General features: G+C 49.5%; 1 protein-coding gene across 1 annotated transcript in view; it reads right to left on the bottom strand.

The window, feature by feature from the left end:
- ARL15 (ADP ribosylation factor like GTPase 15) overlaps nt 1-12,030 on the bottom strand; it is a 350,669-nt gene extending 338,639 nt beyond the window's left edge. The window contains exon 1 of the mRNA XM_036279339.1: nt 11,923-12,030. Coding sequence (XP_036135232.1) covers nt 11,923-11,970 — 48 coding nt within the window. The 5' untranslated portion in view covers nt 11,971-12,030. The remainder of the gene's footprint in view (nt 1-11,922) is intronic.
- Between the last annotated feature and the right edge of the window lie 13,241 nt (nt 12,031-25,271).

Genomic DNA, 25,271 nt, shown 5'->3' with positions numbered 1-25,271 from the left:
TGGAGCCCGCTGTCCCGGAGCCCGCTGTCCCGGAGCCCCCTGTCCCGGAGCCCGCTGTCCCGGAGCCCGCCGTCCCGGAGCCCCCTGTCCCGGAGCCCGCTGTCCCGGAGCCCGCCGTCCCGGAGCCCCCTGTCCTGGAGCCCGCCGTCCCAGAGCCCCCTGTCCCGGAGCCCCCTGTCCCGGAGCCTGCGGCCTGTGCTGCCACACTGAACGACCAAAGGAAGGATGCCCGGCTGGGCACGCTTCTCCAGCCTCCAGCTGTTTGAATGGCCCCGCCCAGGTGCCAGACACATGTAGGAATCGGCCGGCAGCCACCATCCTGTTGTGAGTTCACGAGGGATCCTGGGCAAGAACAGCCGCTGAACCCAGCTTCCCTCCAGCTTCACGGGAAGACGCACTGCTACCGTGTCGAGCCTCAGCTGTAAGGTGGTCACTCGGTACTGGATAACCAGGACAGTGCTCAAGCCCCAAACCTGAACATCAGCCCTTAAATCTCCTTGTGCCTTCTGCTGCATCCAGCGGTCCCTTCTGGCAATTCATAGGCGCAGCTGGACGTCCCTGACTTTCCTGCAGCCTCTGCCCTGCCTGGCTGTGGGCACCCTCTCGTGCTAGAGCCGGGCGCCCCCCGGCTGGTCTCCCCGCTCCCGTCCAGCTGCCCTCACAGATGCTTCGCCACAGCAGCCAGACCCGACCGACCTTGTCACCCCAGGCGCCCTCGGGAGGCTCCCACCATGTACCCCGAGTTCCCTGAAGTCCTGGGCGTACTCACTCCCAAGCCTCTGTACAGGCTGTTCACTCGGCCCGGCCTGGACCCTGCCTGGCACCGGGCCAATCTACTGTACTTCCATGTCGCAGATTAAAGATGACACCTAGTCCAAATCCCCCTTTCATATCCTACCGTCCCACCCTTTACCTCCCTCCAAATGCACCTGCTTCTTTTCCACGTCTCCCTCTGTGGGAGTGCGCGCCTCCAGGGCAGCCCGCTGTCTCGTCCCGTCTACCCCAGTGCCCAAGACAGCACCGGACACTCAGGGCTCATGGAAAGTCAGGGTTGAGTGAAGAATTATGTGAAGGCAACTTTATGATCACTTCTTTCACTGAATTAGAAGATGGAAAGACAGCCATTCCCAGAAGGAAGACTGAGAAAAATCTAACGTCAAAGAAATTTAAAGTGCCCAGCCACTGTGGCTCAGTGGATTGGGCGTCATCCCATGGACTGAGAGGTCCCAGTTCGACTCCCCGTCAGGGCACATGCCCGGGTTTCAGCCTCCATCCCCTGTAGGAGGCGTGCGGGAGGCAGCCGATCAATGTATCTCTCTCACATCGATGTTTCTATCTCTGTCCCTTCCTCTTCTCTAAAAAATAACTGACACATATTTCTTAACGAGCAATTTGAATTATCTAGTGAACGCGGGGACTGGTCTGCCCGAGCTCGTCATCGGTGGCAGGGCCAGAAGCCAGCCCAGGCTCCTGACTCCCACGGCTGGACGAGGCAGGAACTGCGGAACAGCCAGGCAATTTCTCCAAATGAAAAGAAATCTGCTTTACAACCCTCTTGTAGTACCTTGTTCTCCTGCCTGGACACCTGGGAGGTAGCCCTGGGCATCTTTAAGTTTTTTTTGGAGTCACACCCATCAGAACAGCCCAATAAAAGCTCCAACACCACAAAAAGCATTGGTGAGGGCTGGAAATAACCAGGACTCTGACAAACTGGTTGGAGTCTAACTGGTGTAACCACTTTGGAACATTGTTTGGCAATATTTAGTAACCTGAAATTCCACTCCACCCAACAGAAACGAGTGGGTGTTTTTCCCACCGAAAGCATGTACTACAAGGTTTGCAGCAACTTTATTCCCCAAATCCCAGAACTGGAACAACCTGAACACCCAGCAGTCAGAGTGGGTAGATCAGTAACGGTGTACAATATTACACTGCAGTCCTGGCCGGGTGACTCGGTCGGAGCATCGTCCCATGCCCTGGAAGGTCACCGGTTCAATTCCTGGTCAGGGCACATACTAGATGGTAGCTTTGGTATCCGATTGGGGTGTGTACAGGAGGCAACCAATCGATGTATCTCTCTCACACCGATGACATTCTCTCTCTCTCTCTCTCTCTCTCTCTCTCTCCATTCTTCCCTCTCTAAAAAATCATTAAAAAAAAAAAAGCACAATACTTAATATATATATAACAATACCATGTGTGTGTGTGTGTGTATTACATAGCAACAAATGAGAACACACTGATTCATGCAACATGGATGAATCACACAGACATGTTGAGGGAAAGAAATAACAGAGAGGAGAATATGTAACTGTAATTCCATATATAAAGTTCAAAATCAGGCCAAACTAATCTCCGTCGGTAGCGCCTGGATGGCGACATGAGAGTCCCCTGGAGAAGTGGAGATGCTTTGTGTCTACAGCTGAGGGAGGTTACAAGTCACAGGGACATAAAACTCACCTGGCTGAACCTTAAGACTGTGCATCTGACTGTACGTAAACCATACCTCAATTTGAAAGGACAATTTATTTGGGTGAATAGACACTTTCTTTAGATAAAAAGTGACAGGTGAGCATCAGCTCCTATAGCGCCTCACTTCACGCAGTGAGCACGGGCAGACACGGCCTCATTCGACCCTCAGACACCCCCATGCCAAAGTGTTTTTGTAAATAAGATTCTGAGATCATTCACTAGTCAGGAATGCCACCTTAAAAGAGTCTCTGAATCAGTTCGGGAAGAAAGGAGATTTTCACTATGACAGTAATAGTAAAATTAACTTTAACATTCTGCTTGAGACTAGAAGTCCCAATATCGGTAACTACACAACAGACAAAAAAAAAAAGAAAAAGCTTTGTCCAAGGTCAGGGACAAGTGTTCAATGCACACTGCTTAGAATGTATGAAAAGCAATGTGTTCCTACATAAGGGTTAGTTAAATTATTTCACAAGAATTCTATGCTGCCATTTTTGGAGAGAGAAAAAACACCCCCAAGCCCTGTCCAGTTTGGCTCAGTTAGAGCATCAGCCTGCGGGCCAAAGAGTCTCGGGTTTGATTCTGGTCAAGGGCACGTACCTCAACTATGGCTCAGTCTCGGGCCCTGCTCGGGGTCATATGGGAGGCAACCAGTCGATGTTTCTCTCTCTCTCTCTCTCTCTCTCTCTCTCTCTCTCTTTCTCTCTCTTTCCCTCCCACTCTATCTGAAGATAAATGGAAAAATATCCTCAGGTGAGGATTTAAAAAAAAAAATGCCCAAATTGTTAATGATGAGAAACGGTAAAGGAAATTAAGGACAGAGAGAGAGAGAAAGAGCGGACTTTTTTACACTTACCCCTTCCGCGGATGCCGTTATACCGAGTCACTGAGTCATATGGACTCAGATCGGTTCAGAAATGACAACGTGTTATTATGTGCCCTTTTTAATTTATTGATTTTATATAGAAAGGAAGGGAGAGGGGAAGAGGGGGCAGAGAGGGAGGGGGATATATAAATATAAATGTGTGTGTGTGTGTGTGTGTGTGTGTGTAGCGAGAGAGAGAGATCGATTTGTTGTTCCACTTATTTGTACATGCATTGGTTCCTTCTTGTATGTGTCCTGACAGGGATCAAACCCACAACCTTGGCGTATCAGAATGACATTCTAACCCACTGGGCCACGTGGCCAGGGCTTTTCTATTGTGTTTAAAGCACCTCACAGTCTATCATGTTTCCATCCATGCTAATCATCACGGAGGCTCTGATGCTATCTGAATTTTGAGGACGACAAAACCATGGCTCAGGATGGGCTGTCTTAGACCAGGTTTAGTATTCGGGGTTTCAGAAACAAGTCCATTCTAAGTACGTACCCCCAGGCGCTTTCTGAGCACACCACAAATATTAACGTATTTAAGCAATACCAACAGCTTCAAAATGAAGGTTCCTTTGAACCCTACAAATCTACTGCTAGAACTTAATCACAAAGCAAAAATACTCCAAAGGATTAAATGACTGCATGTGAGCATCTCCCTCTGCGAGATTCACCACATGCATAAGCACAGTAAAAGCTACATCACAGAAACGCTTGTTTAAGTCTGACCCAGTTCCCAAACTTACTTAGCACTGGAACCCCTCTTTGTAGTAAGACTCTTTCAAGTACCACAGGATGAAGGCTGCTTACAATACACCACCCTAAAGTATTCCAAAGAGTTTAAAGGGAGTGTTCACAACAGCCCAAAGCAGAGCAAACATGCAATAGTCAACGAAAAGGTGATTAGTTATGAAAAGCACAGTTTACCCAAATGTGGCAGAAGAGAAACTGTTAAAATTTAAACATGCATAAGCATAAAAAGGTTATGAAACTATATCTTCATTATGATGCTGGGTTAAAAAAAAGTTCAGTGGGGTCCAGCCGGTGTGGCTCAGCGGCTGAGCATCGACCCATGCACCAAGGTTGCCGGTTCGATTCCAGGTCGGGGCATATGCCCAGGTTGTGGGTCCGATCCTCAGTGGGGGTCGTGCAGGAGGCAGCCAATCCATGTTCTCTCTCATCGATGTTTCTATCTCTCTCTCCCTCTCCCTTCCTCTCTCTCTAAAATCAATAAAGGAAAAATAAAAAAAAAAGTTAAGTGGATCTCTGCCAGTTGCTAGCTTAGATATATTTTCTTCCCCCATGGTGCTTTGCTATGCTTTCCAAATTTCCTTCACTAAGCTTTTACTTTAATAATAATAAATCTGTTATCAACATAATCCCAGTCCTTACATAGGAAGAATATATACATATATGTGCGTATATATGTACATATGTGTTAATATAATTACAAAATGATTATTATAAACTGCAAAACAAACGGATGCATCATGAGACTAAAACGCATACAATAAAATCTAATTTATCGATCTATGTGATTCATTGCCTGGAACTAAGAACAAGCCGACACACACACCACCAAGCCTCAGCCGGCACCTGCCCTCCCCTCACGAAATCCACGTGACCCTCTACAGAGCAGAGCAGAAACACACACGAGCACCCACATGTATGTGCGGCGACATTTACTCATCTCGACGACATTAGAGAGAGAAGACGACTTTCGAACAGATAAGGGTGGTATGTAACTACAATCGTTCACACACAGAACACCACGCACCGTCACCCACACATGCACATACCATGGAAACGCAAACATCCGTGGGATGACAGCACGGGTTCGGGAGGCCATCCCCACTGCGGAGGGTGGAGGGGACCACGTGGAGGGGACCACGTGGAGCGTCAGGTTTCCGAGGTAGCCTTAGCTTCCTTTTTATTTATTTATTTTTTATCCTCACCCGAGGACATTTTTCCATTTTTTTGTTCAGAGAGAGTGGGAAGGAGAAAGAGGAAGAAAGAGAGAGAGAGAAACATCGACGTGAAAGGGACACATCAAGTGGCTGCCACCCGTTCGACCAACCAGGGCCGGGGACAAACTGCAACCGAGGTACGTGCCCTTAGCGGGAACCGAACCCGGGTCTCTCTGGACCGCAGGCCGACGCTCTAACCGCTGAGCCAAACCGGCCAGGGCTTTCTTTTTTTAAAGAGCATCTGAGCTTGGAAGTGAAAATGGCAAAAGGTGAACAACTGTTCAATCAGAGGGGTGGGTACACAGAAGTGTGTTTGACTATTTTCTGTACTTTTCTAAGTACGAGTACTCAGAACATTACATTCATTAAAACTCAGACTGTGCATGGCAGCCGCTGTGGCCTGACGCCAGTGCACATGGACTCGGACAGGCACCGCCCTGCTGGGCCTCGGCAGTGGTCCTGGGGCGGCCGCAGAGGCAGCTCCGCGCTGGAGGGAAGACCCACAGGAGTCCCTCTCGGGGCCGGGGACACAGCTCCGAGGAGACAAGAGGCCTCAACCCCGAGAGAGGCAGAGCAGAGGTCAGGGCAGTTCGGGCGCACCTGGGGACAAAGGAACCTGATCAACACCACTGGCCAGCACACTCAACTGTTCCGGGGCTCGCGGCTATCAAAGCTGGGTGCTTGGCTGAGGGCCACAGCGCAGACCTTCGGGTTCGTGCAGAAGAGGGAACGGAGGGCTGAGTCCCCAGATGAAAGCAAGATCAGCCACCAAGGGACGCCTGGATTTCCAGCCTGTGTCCGTGGTTCCTAGTCAGCTGTCCTGAACAGTGTCCTCAAGCTTGGGCTTGGAATCCGCCCGCTGAGCTGGGCTCCAGCCCCAGGCCTGACAGGCCACTGATCACGGGATCCTGGCCAACCGCCACCTCCCAGAGCCTCCAGGTCCCTCTTTTCAAATCAAGTCTGTAGTATCAGCTCAGAAGAACCACTGGCAGGAATAAATAAGGTGATGTCAGTGAAACACAGCACCGATCCTCGTGACAAAATGACAATCAGGATGCCAGGGACCCTGTGCTGCTGCAGGTCACAGGCTCAGCGACGACCAGGGCCCTGGGGTCAATCCAGGACTGTCCCCACGTCCTGACTTTAGCACGAGAAGTCAGAACCAGCTACGTCATTTGTGGGGCGCAGTGCAGAATAAAAATGTTTGCAAAGTGCCAAAAACGAGAAATTTCAAGTTGTTGACTGCAGAACATTCGACCAAGCAGAGGCCCCGGGGCCGCGTGCCCTCAGCCCTGCTGAAAGTAAATGTGCCCACCACTGTGCAGACACTCAGAACTGGCCGCTGGGACGCCCCAGGCCAGAAGCATCTGGCAAGAGGCAGGGGAGGGGCCAGAGCAGAATGAACAGGAGCTGCCACCCACAAAATCCAGCCTGTGACAGAATCGGGGGACCCCCAGTTTTCTTGTTATCTACAGTGCAGGTACCACACCTCCCCGAAGACCTTTCCTTCTTCCCAGTCTGCCTCAGAATGGCCCTCCACCGTGCCGGTCACCAGAGGCCTCTGCCCCACTGACATCAGGAGGGAGTGGCAGCCCCGGCCCCTGTGCCTGCTGGGACGGCCCCGCCTCCCAGGGAGACTGGGTAAAGGGGCTGACAGGCAGATCCTGAGTCTCAGGGACTCTCCAGAGGAAACTGGCACCTGTGGAAGGCCAGACCTGTCCCTGACGTCACACAAGGGGGCTGACTAACAGGGTTGCCTGGAAACCCATCTGCGGTCGCTGGATGAAACATCAGATGCTGAAGGTCAGCGCAGTGGCCGTCAGGACATGGTGGCGGGGAGGCTCAGGACACAGCACATCTTTCTGTCCAGCTTCTCCTTCACCGGCATTCAGCGAGCCAGGGCCTTGGGACGTGGGGACACCAGCCAGCGGCTCGGCCCTGCTTTCTCCGCCCTGAAGCAGCACAGTGTTCACGTGAAATACACTGAACTTCAACTGAGTTCCAGTGACCTGAACACAGAACTGGAAGGAAGAAAAGAGGGGGGCTCTCGGGCCACAATCTCAGCTCTATGACTTGTCAGCTGTGCACCTGGACAGGTACCTGGGTTGTAGGTTCGATCCCCAACCTGGTCGGAATTGTGCAGGAGGCAACCAGTGATGTGTCTCTTTCACATAGATGGTTTTCTCTCTCTCTCTCTCTCTCTCTCTCTCTCTCTCTCTCTCTCCCCCTCCCCCTCCCTCTCTTCCACTCTACATAAAAAAAAAAAATCAATGCAAAAGTGCCCTCGGGTCCGGACTAATTAAAAAAGAAAAAAAAAAAAAAACAGGTGAAATAAGAGAGCCCCACCAGAAAGCCAGGGCACATCAGAAGCTGCCCCCCCCCCCCCCCGTGCCTTACCCAACCTGTCCCCCACAGGCCCCAGGAGAGCATCCCTGCATCCACACCCAAGGACATCTCGCTGGGGCTCATCCCTCGTGACCGTCAGGGCCACGCACAAAGCAGGGGTTCCATGAATATTTGTTGAATGGGGTAATAAAAAGATCAGAATGTGATTTTATTTTTGTAGGTATTAAACAATCCTCAAGAGTCTTGTGACTTCCTGCTTACTGATTACCACTCCAAATCTCTCCATATACCGAGACTAGTTTAAAAGGCAGCCCAATGTTTACCGCTAAGCAGTACCAGTCACTCCACAGGAGATACGAATATTATCAGCAATGCCATCACAGTGTATTTACACTTTACACCTAAAAAAGCAACTGCTTATCAATTACTTTCCCTTCATTATCTCTTTTAATCATTACAGGCATCACACAAACCCTAATACATTTTATTGATGTTGTTTGACGGCAGAGGGGCAACAGGTGAAACCCAGGCCCATCGACATACATCAGTCCGGCCTCCCAGGAAAAACTGGCAGACATATTTTTCTCTCTGGCTGTGACTTGACATTCTCTCCCACCTTATTTGAAACGCTCTGTGCCTCGCCTCACTAGCCCTACCTGTCAGGAGAGAAAGATGCTGGTACTACGTGTTGGAACAGCAACAATATCTGTCCTCAGACTTGACAGGTGTCAACATGGCCTTAAAGCCCATCGTAAAAATGGGAACTGGGTGTGTAGCCTCCTGGGCAGATTCCCGTATCAACTGGAAAACTGAGACGTTTATATTCACATTGCCACCCAGGCCAAAAACATTATATCTTGATAATCTTAAAGTGAAGAGTAAAGGATACATTCTGCATTCCCCAGAACAAAACACCTAATCCAAACAGATTTTATCTCGTCTCATATCCACTCGATTCAACAACTAAATAGTGGGCACTGGACGATACATATTACTTAGGGTTTCAATTACCACCATTTCTTTGAACTAAAACCAATTAAAATCCCTGTCTTAAATGTAGGTGACCCCAAAAAATGTATACACTAAAAAATGTATAATTAGAAAGCCAGTGTTTATTAAAATGCATTTCATTTTCAAAATGTAATAGAATCTACAGACACCCTGCGTACATTTTTGGGTACACCCTGTATTAAGGCACGATCCCTGTCCCTCCCCTTGTCTGTCACCTCTAATTGAGAACATTTAAGTTAAGAAATCAAAAGCAACTTCTAAAATCAGAGAGTGTCATCCTCTGTCTTAATATCTGCAATCCTAGTCAAAGCAGTTAAAAATAGCACCTGTCTCTCTCTCATTTCTCTGCCTTTGCACTCTCCTCCGGATAAAAAGGTTAAGTGATGACGTTCAGTCCGACAAACAATGGACAGCACACGTACACCGCCCCCCCCCCCCCCCAGCAGTACCAAGAACTCAGACACCTACTAGAAAGAAAAAGGAAGACAAGATGGCACACACCGTCATTTGCACCCGTGCCCAGACAGGGTGCTCTTGCTAGACCACACACACAGCAAACAGAATCTGAGGCTCAGACTCGGAATAAAAGAGGCTTTTTTTTTTCCCTCCTGGAAAGTAGGTTAAAGAACATAGGAATTGATTTATTTTGAAAATAAGATCCCAGATACAATCAACAAAATTTATTTTCATTTTTTAGGAACTGGTTTTTAATAAGAACACCATATAAAGACTGTCTATGGAAAGGAGTCACTGAAAGGGAATGAGAAAGGAATGAAGTGGGGCCTATCGTGTTCTCCCAGGATTGATAAGCAAAAGGGAAAACACAAAAGACCATCTCAGGAAGTTATGTTTTTTAATGTTTAAGGATTTTCTCAAATCTTCTCATAGGAGGCCCTTGGCACACTCATAAAAACAGACTTATTTTCTTTTTTTCACCACAAACGATTAGCCAGTGATTTTTATGGGACCGTTTCACTGCACTTGTGATTTGTTTAAAAAGCATAGTTAAGCCCTGGCCGGCTTGGCTCAGCGGTTAGAGCATCGGCCTGCGGACCAGAGTCCTAGGTTCGGTTCCCGCTAAGGGCATGTACCTCGGTTGCAGTCTGTCCCCGGCCCCACTTGGGGTTGTGTGGGTGGCAGCCAACTGATGTGTTTCTCTCACATCGGTATTTCTCATTCTCTCTTCCTCCCTCTCTCCCTCCTGCTCTATCTGAAGATAAATGCAAAAACCTCCTCAGGTGAGAATAAAAAAATTTTTTTAAAAAGCATAGTTAAGCCCTGGCCGGTTTGGCTCAGCGGTTAGAGCGTCGGCTTGCGGTCCAGAGAGACCCGGGTTCGGTTCCTGCTAAGGGCACGTACCTCAGTTGCAGTTTGTCCCTGGCCCTGGTTGGTTCGTGCGGGTGGCAGCCACTCGATGTGTCCCTTTCACGTCGATGTTTCTCTCTCTCTCTTCCTCTCTCTCCCTCCCACTCTATCTGAACAAAAAATGGAAAAATGTCCTCGGGTGAGGATAAAAAAAAAAAAAGCATAGTTAAGTGGCAAAATGGCAAAATGATTATTTTATATATATATATTTATATTTATATATATCTGCGTTGGGGGGGGCATGACAGGTAAAACAAAAAGGCAGAGTCAAACCTGGGGCCCACTGACTTGGACACAAAACTACTAGTAAATTAATCTGCTTTTAAGGTAACCTAGAGCCCCACAAACATTCATCCACCCACCCTCAGACTCTCCATCTAGAAATTAACCTGAGTGATTAACCAGAGTGGTCTGTCTCACCAAATGCCTAGGTTTGGCACCTCAGAGACAGCTTTGTAACGCCATTTGTAAACTGAACTCCCCCAGTAAATGAAGAAAATACTGTAATAAAATGATCACAACTACCTGACTTCCTTTTTTAGGAACCACTTAATTCAGTATTCAAAATTAGGTCAATCTAATGTTACCCTTTCCTATTGGGTCATTTTCTTCAACAACCCGGCTTTAGTTTGGGTGACTGCAAGAAAAATCCATTGTACTGTAGTTTATAACACAAGCTACAAAATAATCAGCTATTTAATTTGGAAGATAATCTTTGAGACCTATTTGGCAACTCTCTCAGCCTAGAGGGCACTTTGCGTTTTAAAACACTGACACAATCAGATACCACCACCACCACCACCCCCCCTTCACCGGCTCCAGTTGTAGCTGGCAAAAGTCCTTTTATCACAGAGACAGAGGAAGTTACCTCTATCCACAAATGAACAACAAAATCGAATCTGAACGCAGAATTTTTACTTGGCTGAGTTAACCGCCAGCTTGCCCGCAGCTCATCAGGCCCTGGAGCTTCTGGGGAAACATCTCCTCCTCCAGTGAACTAACTAAGCCCACGTGCAAGGTGACAGTTCAAATGCGCCCTGTCCTGTCCGGCGCCTCTGAACGAGGAGTCTGTGCCAGCACAGCCCCAGCGCAGTTCCTAGAAGCCCTGGCACGTCCCTGCCGGCCAGTCTACCGCGGGAAGCGACTGCCTCTGCCCAGCCGGAGGACAGGAGGGCCCGTGCGTCCAGCCACCTTCTTGAACCGCGAGGCAGCAGCGACTCGGCCAGCAGGACACGTCGCGGGTGTGCAGCACCGAGCCCAGCCCCTGCCCATCGGGGTGCCCCGAGCCCCAGCAAGCAGCCCGGGGGGAACCTGAATCTGAAACGACACGAGGTGTCTGCACAACCCCCCCGACGCAGACACGCGCGGACCCCTGCCCGCCGAACCGGGCACCGGCCGGCGGCGCACAGGTGAGGGCGGCCGCGCCGCGGGGACGGTGGGCAGCGCCTGCCCGGTCCAGTCCCGGCCGGCGGGCTGCAGGCGGGCGGGTCGGTCCCCGCTCTAGGGTAATGTGCTTTTAAAACCTCGCCGCGACCCAGGTCACCGCTTTAGAGGTTAATAGCAGCCAAATGAGCGGGCTGCAGGGCACTTAGCGAGCCATTCAGGTTATGGCTGTTTAATGCCCCTGGAGCCCGGGCAGGGAGCGCGGCGGGCTCGGGCTCGGGCTCCGGGAAGAACGCGCTCGGGGCAGCAGGACGCGCTCCGGGCCCAGGTCTCCGCGGCCTCACCTGTCAGCCCCGCCCCCGCCCCGACCCCGCGCAGCCCCAGGGCCGGGGCGGGAGGACGGGCCCCGGGCATCCCGTCCCAGAGAACGAGCAGGACGGTCGCCGGCCGGGGACCCTGGGCGCGCCGGGTCGGCCGGGCGACGCGCCACCCTGGCCCCGCACCTACCAGATAATCCATGTACAGAAGCGCTTCAGGTATCCGGAGACCAGTCATCCGGCACCTACAGCATCCGGAACGGCTCCGAACCCGGAAAAAAAGCCGCGTCTCGGCTGCGAGCGAGCAGCCCCTGCAAAGCCAGCAGCGACGGAAACAGCCGAGCGCCACCGAGGAGCCGACGGCGGCCCCAGGGGCGCGGCGATTGGCCGGGGGGCGGGCCGCGGGGACGCAGGGCGCTGATTGGCTGCGGCGCCTATAAAAGGCAGGTCGCGGCGGCGGGCGGCGGAGAAGCGCGGGACTGATGAGGCCCAGGTTCCCGGGAGGGCGGGCAGCGGGGCGGGAGCTGGGGCGGTGCAGGCGGAAGAGCGGGCGTGGGGAGCGGAACGTCGGCCGTGCGGCCGCCGCGGCCGTGTGCGCCCATAGCTTCCTCATTGGGTAGCGAGGCGCCCAGCTGGGCTCCGGGGCCCACGCGGGAGTGCCCCCTCCCGCCCGCAGCAGGAAGCCGGCGCCGGGCGCGGGAGGAGCGGTGGCCTCCGGCTCTTGGAGCCCCTCTCCGGAGCGATTCCTGCAGGCTCCGGCCTGCGACGGGGGGCGGCCCCTCCCCCTCCGGCCCGATGTCCCTCGGGGTGCACGGAGGCTCCCAGGAATCCGGTTGCCCCTGAAGAATTTGCTGTCCGACACGGGAAAAGACAAGAAAAAAGTTGAGGGTCGGTAGAGTCGGCTGTGGACCTCCAACACTCGGGAAGGAGCTCAGTGACCTGCATGCTTTGTCCAGTTACACTGAGCACAGATCCATTGCCTCTAGAGATGAGCAACGGAATAAGCTCTCCGAAAAGACCCGAGTGGTGTGATACTTGTGACCCAATGTCATTGGAAGAGGTCAAATTATAAGTAGGTGCACTTGAGACTTGTGCATTTCCTGGTAAATAACTTGGAAATTGGCACTAAGATTTCACTGTTGCATGGGGGGGTGGGGGGTGGGGATAAGAGCTGGATAGGAACACTCAAGGCTCTGTTTATTTGTTTTTTAAAGATGCAGGCTATGGACAACCAAATCAACATGCACAATGCCAGACATACCTATGGTATCAGGCTCAGGTGACCAAGGTGCCCGCAGAGGTTAAGAAGGAGAGATTGCTTTCAGGTATTAACAGTTAGGGCTTCCACACAGAGACGTCTCACGAGGAGAACTTATGCAATCTTTCTGAAGCTACTCCCTAACTGTACAAAAGTTGTTTGAGGGGTTGGATTTTTACTTTCCCCCAACTTGTCACCTTCTTTTTATGTATCCTCGGGAGTTAATTTCTGTTACTATAAGCTTACCTAGGTCCATGAAAACAATTCCATTAGATAACAGTGGAATTCACTCTAAATACATAGGTAATCCTGGAGGAAGGGAGTGTGGCCCTTAAAGCCAAGTGGTGAGCCTTGAGATTTTTGAGTATCTAATCTCATCTGCTACAAAAAAATGAGAATTCCTAAAGCTAGAGGGTTTTGCGTAGGAACTTAGCACAGAGTTTGACCTTGTTGTTCCAATTCACTGACAAGTGTGTGTAAATAAGAAAGTGTGCTTCGGAAGACATTGTAATGAGTTTCAGCCTGTGCAAGAGCTAACTAGACTCCACTGCAGTAAGTCACTAGACCCCATTTTGGTTGGTCTGAGTCAATTCTGAGATTCAGAAGAGATTTTGACCTGGATCTGGAAGCGACAGACTTCTCTATAAACCTCCAGCACGGTTGGTTGAAACTACTTGCAGAAGTTGAAAGCCCGTGGGACTTGCTAGCAAAAGCAATTCAAATTGGCAAGGAACCTTTTGTTTCTGTGCGTGTGTTTGCCTCCTTTTCCTGAATAAGCATACTGCAAATAAGATAAAGGCCTTGAGTTGGCCAAGAGACACTTTTGGCCCATTTTCTCAGTGATAAGTGGTGATTACTGTCAGTCGGGCTCCCAGAGGCCTGTCAGTTTCCGTGCTGGGGAAAGGCACCGTTCAGGAGCAGTGAGCTTCCGCCTTTTCTTTCAAAGCCAACCTCAGAGAAGACAATCCTGAACAGTAGGTCATTAGGCCTGGTTCGTGCTGCCTCTAGGAATTAGTAAACGGGTGCAAAGCAGGGAGAGGAAAAAAATGTGTTCAAGGAAGGTTTTCCAAGGCTGCATCACAGTCCTCCCTCCACGCCATTGGCATGTTCATTCATTATGACTGGCACCAGGAAGACCTCGTGTTCGGTGTGATGTGTTCAAAGAATCATATCTTGCCTTTCAAAAGAGTCCTTGTTTAAAGACAAAACTGAAGTTTCAGAACTCCCTATGGAGCCCATTTTTTCCAATGAGAATTAATCTTCCCGGATGTTACTATGTCCACCCCTGTGCAGAAGAAAGAGGCCAACTAAATTATGTTGATATAAATAGATAATACACTCCCACTGCGTGAAGCCACAGTCGTAGCTGATACAGTACATAGCAACAGCAGTAATCCCTCCAAGTCATGCTTTTAAAAAAGTGTTGAGACGTTTCAATGCATTCGTCCAACCCGTCCCACTGTATGCCAAGTAACAGGCTGCAGCCTTGGATAAGACATGATCTCATTAACGTAGCCCTGCCTTTGCTCTCGGGAAAAAGAATGACCCTCTTTCAGACGCCTAAGAAAACATGCATGAACTCATGAGGCAACTGCATTATAGACACAGGCCAAGAAAACAGGCCATCACTGCGGCTTGTCAAAAGCAAGGAGAAATTCTTTTAACAGTCCATACTCTACAATTCCGTCAAGAGCACTGGCTGGCCAGATTTGGAAGGCGTTTTTTGTAGAAGTGTTACTTGTAGGAAACAAAAACAGAAATGCATTTTTGCAACTTGGTCTCCCAAATTCTACTATCCAGAAAAACCAATGTGTAAGTGGCTATATCCACCTACTCCCTTTTTGTTGATCACTTGCTACCTCATAAGTTTGGGAAGAATACTCGCTTTAGTAGTTTTGTGTCATGCATGCTCAATATATAAAATTCACCATATCAGGAAACTCGTCATAAATGTTTAATGGCTCTATCGAACTCTATTGTATTAATGTCCTGTGTTAATAAATCCTCCATTCGGTGCTACTGTTATAAATGCTGCAGTGAGTGTTTGCGTATAGAACAGTTCGTATCTCATGATCCTAGAGAGTGTCTAGACGTGGAATTACTGGTACAAAGAGTTATAGCTGATACAGTACTTTCAATACTCATTTCTGTAGCAGCTTACAGCCTCTGTTCCCCTACACTGACCCCAAAGCAGAGAGCACTTATCTCGCCTCATTCCTGCGTTGGTGGACTGACAGTATTATTCCCTAATAGCGGAGAGAGGGTGGCTTTCATTAGAGTACTTCTTCAACCATCAGAAAGAGCGGCGGTGTGAGCGCACTGAAGTCTGCACAGGTCCTCAATCCCTTCGTCTGCTCACGGACGACCTCCAGTAAGTTTTGTGACCTTAACAGGCACTTCTGAGCCCTGCCCTTTTGTCCCAAGGCCTTGACCCCGCCCACAGGCACCTCTGATTTATTCTAGTCCCCTTCCTTCTCTGCTTCCTAAACCTGAACAAAGTACCACTGTGTCCTGGAAGATGAGCCTCACCCGAGCAGGGCCCCCACATGAAGCTACTAACAGAATTCGGCTCATAAATGGAAGAAGTCAAAATGTCAGAATAAGGTTGGGAAAGCAAGCACTTACCCTGAAAAGGTAACTCACCTCTTCCAGAAAGGATTTGGTGGGACTTGGAATATTAAAGAAAGATAAAGCATTTAAAATGAAGAACCACCAATTAAAGTGAAACATAATTACACTGGGAAAATGGAACTGGACCTCACCAGCACCCACTGTTTAAACCCCGAGTATCAGGAAGCTATGTAAATCCCTCTCGCTGACTCCCCAGAACCACTGACTGTCTTAGACACACTGGACTTTGCCGACTGTAACTTGTATTGCCATGGTAACAAATTACCACCAACTTAATGACTTCAAACGATGAATGTACTCTTACCAGTGCTGCAAGCCAGAAGTCCTGGGTTTTATGCAGCTAAAATCAAGGGTTGGCAGGGCTGGTGCTGTCCAGAGGTCCCGAGGGAGGGTTCCTTCCTCATCTGTCCTAGCTTCTGGGTGGCTGCATTCCTTGGCTTGTGGCCACAGCACCCCAGTCTGCCTCTGCGGTCACACTAATCTCCTGCCTCCCTCTCAAGGACAATTGTGATTGCATGTAGGGTTCGCTTGGATGACCCAGGATAATCCCCCTGCCTCAAAATCCTTCATTTGTCCCATTTGCAAAGTCACTCTTGCTGCATGAACCCTCCTGGCCCCGTGAGTGAAATGCTGAGGTCTCACAGCACCGTCACGGTGAGCTAACTTTGCTGACACCAAATCTTAAATAGTTGAGTTGGGGAATTTCTTTCCCTATTTCCAGAATATTTCCCCAGAGATTGCGGTAGAAGGACCAAGATCAACTCCCCCACCCCCACTGGACAGCAAAGGAATAGAAAGAGCTCCATAAAGGCAGAGAATGAGAGCCCGGCCGGTGCGGCTCCGTGGCTGAGCGTCGACCCGGCACCAAGAGGTCACCGGTTTGATTCTTGGTCAAGGCACATGCCCTGGTGTGGGCCCGATCCCCAGTGGGGGGCATGCAAGAGGCAGTCAGTTGATGTTTTTGTTGTTGTTTTTATCCTCACCCAAGGACTCTTTTGTTTGTTTGTTTTTGCATTTATCTTCAGATAGAGCTGGAGGGAGAGACGGGGAGAGAGAGAGAGACAGAGAGAAACATCAGTGTGAGAGAGACACTTGACTGGTTGCCACCCACATGACCCCAACCAGGGCTGGGGACAAACTACAACTGAGGTACATGCCCTTAGACGGAACTGAACCCAGGACTCTCTGGTCTGCGATCCGACTCTCTGACCGCTGAGCCAAATCGGCCAGGGCAGTCGATATTCTTTCTCATCGATGTTTCTATCTCTCTCTCCCACTCCCTTCCCCTCTCTCTAAAATCAATAAAGAAAAAGAAAAAAACAACAACAAAAAAAAACGACCAAGAATGAGAGCCAGCATAGGAAGGAGCACGCACTGGGAACAGAAACAGGAGCAGCAGGAGCATGGCTGAGCGAGAAGGCGGGGGCCTGAATCTAGCGCAGGCAAAGCCAGCAAGAAGCAAGCTGCTTCCACGCCCTGGCCGGGCGGCTCAGTTGGTTCAACTGTCAGCCCACATACCAGAAAGGTGGTGGGTTTGATCCCCGGTTGGGGTGCATACTGCAGGCAACTGATGGATGGTTTTCTCTCATTTCCCTCTCTCTCTTTCTATTTAAAAAAAAAAACAATCAATAAAAGCATGTCCTCGAGTGAGGATATAAAAAAGAAGCAAGCTGATTTCCTGCTGCAGAGCTATCAGCTTAGGAACAAGAGGCCCCCTGCTCTGAACTGGGAGAGACGGACTGTGGGGAAACAAACCGGATGTGAGGCTTTAAAAGGCACATTTGAGCCCACTGATCTGCCCCCTCCAAGGCCAGTCAGCACCCCACAGGCACCCTGAAAGAAGACCAGAGTGAAAGTTTATTCCTGGGGTCCAACTGGAGGGGCACCAGGAAAAGATAAAGGCAAAGGGTGATTAATAGAGCTGGAAGAAAGCTGAGGAAATCAACCAAAAATATAAATGAGACCCAGTTGAACAGAGAAAATAGAATAGCGCCCCAGAGGTCTGTTACCCAATTAGATGTTTAAAAACAAACAAAGAAGAACAAGGGCAGTGGTCAGAATATCAAATCATGGTAGCGAACACTCCACAGCCGACTATGCATATCCAGACTGAAAGGACCCTGAGTACCCAGGACAATGAATGAAAGCAGGTGCATTGTTATTAAAGCAACAGCAATTTTAAAGCCTTCCGGCCAACCCACCACGCCAGATAGGTTCACCACCAATGGCTCCACCAAACATCCCAGAAACAAAAATTCAACCTTGAAAGGATTCCAGAGTTGGCTTCTTTGGAGGCTTCTCCCCTTCGCCTGTGGATGGCTCCTACTCCCGTGTCCTCGAGTGGTCTTTCTTCTGCCCAGGTCCTACTCTCCTCTCCTTACATGGGCTCCAGTCGGCCTGGATTAGAGTCCACCTAACAGCCTCACTTTAACTTCATTACCTCTGTAAAGGTCCCAGCCCCCCATGCCATCGCCTTCCGCTGTCCTGGGAGTGAGGGCTTGCACACACCAACCTGAGGACAGAAAGACGCAGCTCAGCCCAGGACAACACTCACGGTTGGCAGTCTAAGAAGAAAAGGGAAATGATTCAGATTGATGAAGAATGTCTACAAACAACTGGAAGTCAGAAGCAGACGAGGGTGCCAGCCATCCCTGCCCCTGTTCTCTGTTTACCGAAGACACAAACATATAAACAGTGGAGATGTAAGATGCCCTCCTCTTTAGACCGCGGTGGGGCACTGAAAACACCATCCACGCATCAGTTATTCACGTGGGAATGAAATCTTGTTACCCCCTAAATTCAATATAAAACTCATTGTATTTCTAAGCAACAAAGCAGGAAATACGTTTCAAGATCATCTTTAAGGTAGAAACTTTAAAAGCACCTAAGAAGAATTCTTACAACTATAAGAGATTGAGAAAAATTAAAAACTTAGATATGCCGTTCGTTGATGGAAAGACTGTTGTTGAGATGGGAATTCTCCTCAAATTGATTTATAGATCCAAACGAGTAACATTCAAAATCATTGGGGACATTATAGAGAAACATTTCTGAACTCCCCTCAACTTGAGGAGAGTCCCTCTCTGCGGGCGTGAAGCAGGATTTGGTGCACGGTCACAGGCTGGCACTGGCCATACTGATTTGTCTCGTTGCTAGAAGCAGAGATACTGTAGCAATCTGTTTGGGCTTGCGTCTTGCCCTCACTTTTTCTGGTTCCCTGGCATCAGGCATGTTCCTTAACTTTCTGTAACTGATTTACCCCATTTCACAGGGGAGGAAGCAAATGCCCCAGGGCTGAGCTCTTAGGATTAATGGTTAATGCAGTCAGAACAGCGCCTGGCCCACCGAGGTCTGCAGCTGCCGGGTGCCACTCCTGTTTCGGTCCTTCTCCCACGAGTGTCAGTTCCTTGAAGGAAGGACACAGTGTCTCACTGGATTGTGCCTACTTCAGTGTGTGGTGCCTGTTTCTGGGTGAGCTGCCCAGTCACATAACACAGAAGAAATGGATGTGGGACCGAGGGGGATCCAGCTGCCTGAAAAATGTCGAATTTACAGCTGAGTCACTAGCCTATGTGTTTGAGATGGAAGAGCATTCATTCTCTACTTGTGTTTCGAACCCTACATGCCCATGCTGTGACCCCTGGTGACACTTGGGAAAAGACCCTTGTAATTGTCCCTTTCTCGCCTCTTAGACCTGTGGAAGCCTGTGTCCCCGAGTGCCTGAGATTCTGCCCACACTCCACTGTCTTGCGCGCTACTGCGGGGGCTTGGTGGAGTCTGCTCTCTGCGCCCCCGCTCACGGCGCCCTCTGTCCTCATCACCGGTCCATTCAGGGTCCCCTTCTGGGTGTATTTCACTCTTTTTATCCCCATGACCACATTCCACAATAGGCAATCATGTCCGTGTTCTCAACACGTACCTCCTAGTTTGTCACTTTTGTTCGAGATGTCCCTGGTTGAACAAAGATCCTCAGTGGGTTGTAACCAGATCCATCCACTTCGGGCCTTCAGGCTGGGGCTTTGGAAGTTACTTCTTTTCTGCCACGAAGTCACATTTCCAGTAACTTCCTGGCGTCACCGTTCACTTTTGTGTCTTTTTTCCACTTGGAATCTACCTTTTGTGTGTACGGGTAGCCTGAGGTCCATCTGCATTCCTCTGGCTGGCCGGGTTCCCAACACCATCTCTTCACAACTCTTGCTTCTGCTCAGGGTGGTGACGCCACCTTTAACCTCCCTAAGTGCCTTGTCTAGATGGTCCTGCCTGAGTCCTCCGCTGCTCCACTGACCTATTTATTCTTGTGCCAACATGGGACGTGTCTCCCTGACTGTCCTGCCCTTACCACAACTCCTTTAATGTATGTTGGCTTCGTCCCCTATAGAGCAAGAAGAGAAATGGGAGGTGAGGGTGTAGAGTACGGGACTTGTAAATTCAGGATTGTCTGTGACAGGCTGGGGGTGACTGCAAGCTCCCACATTAGTGAATATAATCCTTCCCAAATGAATTGACCGTGGTCCCACGCTGTCCGCTCGCTGCCTCTATCCCCTAAAAGGGTGTTTGTGCTCAGTAGCAGCCTTACCTGGCCTAGAGGAAAACAGGAAAACTGTCGTAACCTAACTTTCCTTTCAAAATGAGTTATTTTTAAGTTAAATACTTCAGAAGCAGTTTATTTTTAAATTGACTATTTACATCCCAGATCATTTTTGTCAGAAGGAAAAGAAAGCATTCAGAAACGTGCATACAAAGTAATCATTGGTTAATGAATTATTATTAATTGATTGTGATGGGTGTCGAAGGAACCGGGATGCATGGAGCCGAGCTCGTCCCGCACGCCCCTGCAGTGTGTGCCCGCACACTTCCCCTGCCGCACCGCACAGACCGATGTGTGGCGTGTTCGAGGGGTGGCCCTCCCATCCGTCATGTGGCTGTGCCGTTTCTCCCTGCACTTGAGCGGGGTCTCGTGCTCCGAGCTAGTGTGAGCTGGGGGAAGAGAGAGCACGGGACACTCTCAGCCATGGCCCATCATTGGGCACTCTGCCCACTATCAGCCAGTGGACACCCTCCGGTGCCGTCCTAAACTGGGTGTGTTCTGGAACACGTGTGTCCTAGCGTGGCTTCTTTTCCTGCACCTCGTGCGTGTGCGTGGGGGGGGCACACATCGCGGGGGACCAGCCGTGTGTCTGGTCAGCACTGATCCACGGGGAGAAACAGAGGAAGAACTCCATGCCGCGCCCACTGCCCCCGGGAACAGCTGGAGAACAGGGGAGAGCGGGGTTGCTAGAAGTCAATCTGGCATTCTAAAGGGCGTCCTAACCCCACAGCCTGTTTTATTAATAGGATCTGAAAGGAAGTACGGACCGAGGCATGGCGTGACTTCCCGAGATTTCAAGGGCTCCAAAAAGCAATGGCTAACTTACAGCCCCAGCATCACACACTGGGAAACGGCTATTTCCCACCGTTCTGATTCAGCCAGATGGTCAAGAGCCAACTCGGGTAGTGCATAGACCTAACTTTCAACCCCAGGCACTTTATTAGCTGTATGACCTTGAGAAGGATACTTAACCTTTGAGACTCGGTTTCCCCATCTTTCAAATGAAGGTAAGATCTAGGGGACTGCTTCAAGGTGGTTGTAAGGACTACGCGACACTGTACGGAGCACCCACTGCTGACTGCTGTCCTCTCCTGCCCTGAAAGCTGAGTGGGAGGCACGGTGGGTGTCCTAGACACTGCCGTGATCTAGTCTGCAGAGGGGAAGAATCCTGCCTCCATCACCAAGCACCTAGGATCTCAGGAAACTCCCTCAGTTTTACAGATACAACATCATCTTTAAAGTGCTGAAGAAATACAAGAGCATCAATGGAGTAAAGACAATCTCTTCAATAAATGGTGTTGGGAAAAATGGACAGGTACGTGCAAAAGAAAATGAAACTAGACCACCAACGTATACCATACCCAAGAATGAACTCAAAAAGGACTAAAGACTTAAAGGTAGGTCTTGAAACTATAAAAACCCTGGAAGAAAACATAGGCAGTAAGTTTCAGACATCACACACAGCAGAATTTTCACTGATACATCACCTAGGACAAGAGAAACAAAGGAAAAAATAAATAAATGGAACTACCTCAAACTAAAAAGCTTCTGCACTGCAAAAGAAACCAGTATCAAAATGAAAAAGGAACCCACTGTATTGGAGAACATATTCACCAATGATACATCTGATAAAGGGTTGATTTCCAAAATATATAAAGAACTCATACAACTCAGCAAAAGGAAGACAAACTCTCCAATTAAAAAAATGGGCAAAGGACCTGAATGGACACTTCTCCAAAGAGGACATACAGATGGCCTATAGACATATGAAAAGATGCTCAACGTCACTGATCATCAAAGAAATGCAAATTAAAACTACAATGAGTTATCACTTCACACCTGCCAGAATGGCTACCACCAATAACATCATCAAACAACAAGAGCTGGCAAGGATGTGGAGAAAACAGGACTCTAGCACACTGCTGGGAATGCAGACTGGTGCAGCCACTGTGGAAAACAGTGTGGAATTTACTCAAAAAGTCAAAAATGGAACTGCCTTGTGACCCAGCAATCCACTTCTGGGTATAGCCAAAGAATCCTAAAACACCCATCAGAAAGAATATATGCACCCCTATGTTCATAGCAGTGCTATTTACAATAGCTAAGATCTGGAAACAGCCCAAGTGCCCATCAGCAGATAAGTGGATTAAAACTGTGAACTGTGGTACATTTACACAATGGAATACTATACAGCTATAAAAAAGATCTCTTACCCTTTGAGACGACATGGACGGACCTGGAGATTATTATGCTAAGCAAAATTAGCCAGTCAGAGAAAGACAAATATCACATGTTCTCACTTATATGTGGAATCTGATGAACAAAATAAACTGGCAAACAAAATAGGTCCAGAGGCATGTATGCATGGAACAGACTGTTAGAGGGAAGGGAGGTGGGGGGACAGGAAGAGATTAACCAAAGAACTTACATGAATATATGCACAACCCATGGACACAGTCAACTGTGCAGTGAAGGCCTGGGAGGAGTGGGACCTGGGAGGGGGTGGGCAAGGGGCGGGGGGGACTTCTGTAATACTCCCAACAACAAAAAATAAAATGCTGGAGAAATGAAATAAACGAAGCAAAGGGTGCACTGAAGAGCAGCGGGGAGTGCGAGGACTTTCTCCGCGTGGCTCACACTGCGTGGAGTGACTTTGTAGGCTGGGCAGTCCCAGGAAAGTGCTATGTTCTGCAGCATCTGAGTGTGACCCATGGCACCCAAGAGGGTCAGGAGACTCTGCTGAACTAAATGAGGGACTGACCTTGCAATTTCTCACACACGCCACGGGCTGCTTAGCGCATGGGCCCACTTCCGCTGCTGAACGCCTCGTCCACACCCCAGCAAGTGAGCAGAAGCTCGTGTGCCACACAGCGCACGCAGACTGTGTCTCTGTGACGCGCCACGCAGGGCAGCGCAGGGTGGCTGCCCTCCGCCCTGGCTGACATGAAGACACGTACAGTTAAGTGGAACTTCATTACGTGGCGGTGAGATACCGAGACGTCATCACAGGAGAGAGCTATGTGGGGAGAACTGCTCTGCACTTTCAACTCGCAGTCGCTTGTTTTCATCAATGTTCTCCATACAGCACGTGGCTTTGAGCATGTCTGGACAACAACGGGACAGAATGTTCCAGAGCAGACACAAAGTATCAACATGTAAGCAACGCTTTGACACTACTTAACAAGGAAAAATGCCCAGTTTGTCTTATGCTGGTCCCCAGCGTTTAGGATATATTTAGAAGGAAAAGAAGAAAGTAACAGATGTTGTATATGCTTTGAAAGGTATTACGTTGCAGGTGTACTCATCTCCAACGCGAGGCTGGAGGCTCAGAAGACCCCGCCCGCAATGTCAGAGCGGGAGTCACAATTTTGTCTTGCCACAGAGGGACACTTCCACAAGCCAATGATTTATTTACGGAAAAAGAGGATTCTAATAATATTGAGACCATGGGCAGCTCTTACCCAGAATTAAGAAATTGAACATTGCACTGTCTCAGCCTGAACGCTCTTATGGGAAATAACGAACAGTCACTAGGTGTCAGTCATCATGATGGGTAGGGTTGGGGGTACGCAGTGGGTTCCGGTTCTTTGCTCAGATGTCTCAGGAAAAGGCTCCAGTTACTGGGTGTACAGAGGAAAGAGAGTCACGGGTATGAGTGATACTGTTCGTGGGGAATTTTACAGCACAAAGCAGTAAGGAAATATTTTGTTCTCAGGATGTCAGAGGTCAGTTTATGGAAATGATTTAACATTCCACAATCCTAAAACTTGATAAATTACTCTCAAAACTTTTTAAGAATCATGTAAACCCAAGAAACACGAGCCCACACAAGCTGTGTTCACACAGAAAAGCCCACGTTACAGGTAAAGGCCCTGTCCGGAGTGTAAGCTAAAACAGTCGGTCACTTTTAAGTACGTTTATTGTATTTTCCAGGGTTAGGGAGTGGTAGTCTCCCCGCGGCGTACTTTTCCTTTGGTGGTGCCAGCTGAGTTACTGATTTTCCTGGTATTCTGTATAGACTGCACCACACAATCACAATACACAAAACTTTGTGTTGTTGTGTGAACCTCTAAAATAGAAACGGACACTGCTGGGTCATGGGACAAGAGGAGGGCGTGCTGTGTGGCATCCTCTCAAAAGCAGTAAGCTGGCCCTGGCCGGTTTGCTAAGTGGTTAGAGCATCGGCCTGCAGTCCCGAGAGACCCGGGTTCGGTTCCCGCTAAGGGCATGTGCCTCGGTTGTGGTTTGTGCCTGGCCCTGGTTGGTTCATGTGGTGGCAGCCACTCAATGTGTCCCTTTTACATCAGTGTTTCTCTCTCTCTCTCTTCCTCTCTTTCCCTTCCACTCTATCTGAACAAAAAAAAATGGAAAAATGTCCTCTGAGAGGTGTCCCCGTCCTCACAGCAGCGCGGATCCAGCCCTAGAGAAAGGGGCGGACAGCTGGTCACGGACGAGGCCGCCCGTGCTTCGGTGAGGCACGCTTCAGGCCCTGGTGCATTTTTAGCAAATTAACAGATGTTTCTGCTAAATCTGTAACGCAGAAGGAGTCATCGTGCGCATTGTGTTTGACAAATGCAAAATGAAGCCAGTTCAATCAGTCCCGAGAGGGAAAAAAATGCTGTGTAGGCAATTCATCAAATGAGCACCGGCCAGAGTCGGCTCTTCAGAGACCGAGGGCTCACATACCTGGACATGCGTCTCAGAAAAGGTTGCAATGGCAAGAATCAGAAATGATGACAGTTTTAATCCCATGCCTCATAAAACAGGGTGGTTTAAAGCGTGATGCATGGTTTTGCATCAGATTCATAGTATCGATGAATTCGGGGAAAACACCCACTGACCGCGAAGACGTGCTGTGTGGCAGGGGCCCTGGGTACTGTGGGCTCAGGGAGAGTCAGCCCTCTGCTCCGGGGCACGCAGAACAGCCTGGATTCTGCATACAAAGCCCGTGGAAGTTCAAACCCACGTTCCACCTGTTATTGGCTGGGTGATTTGGGGCAACTCATTTCATTTCTCTGCGCCGTACTTTCCCCACCAGCACGATGTGGGTAACAGCGCGGAC

The sequence above is a fragment of the Molossus molossus genome, unplaced genomic scaffold (assembly GCF_014108415.1).
Source record: "Molossus molossus isolate mMolMol1 unplaced genomic scaffold, mMolMol1.p scaffold_m16_p_3, whole genome shotgun sequence".
NCBI classification, from domain to species: Eukaryota; Metazoa; Chordata; class Mammalia; order Chiroptera; family Molossidae; genus Molossus; species Molossus molossus.
Note: the sequence above shows the minus strand (reverse complement) of the source record. Positions and strands in the feature narration are given on the sequence as shown.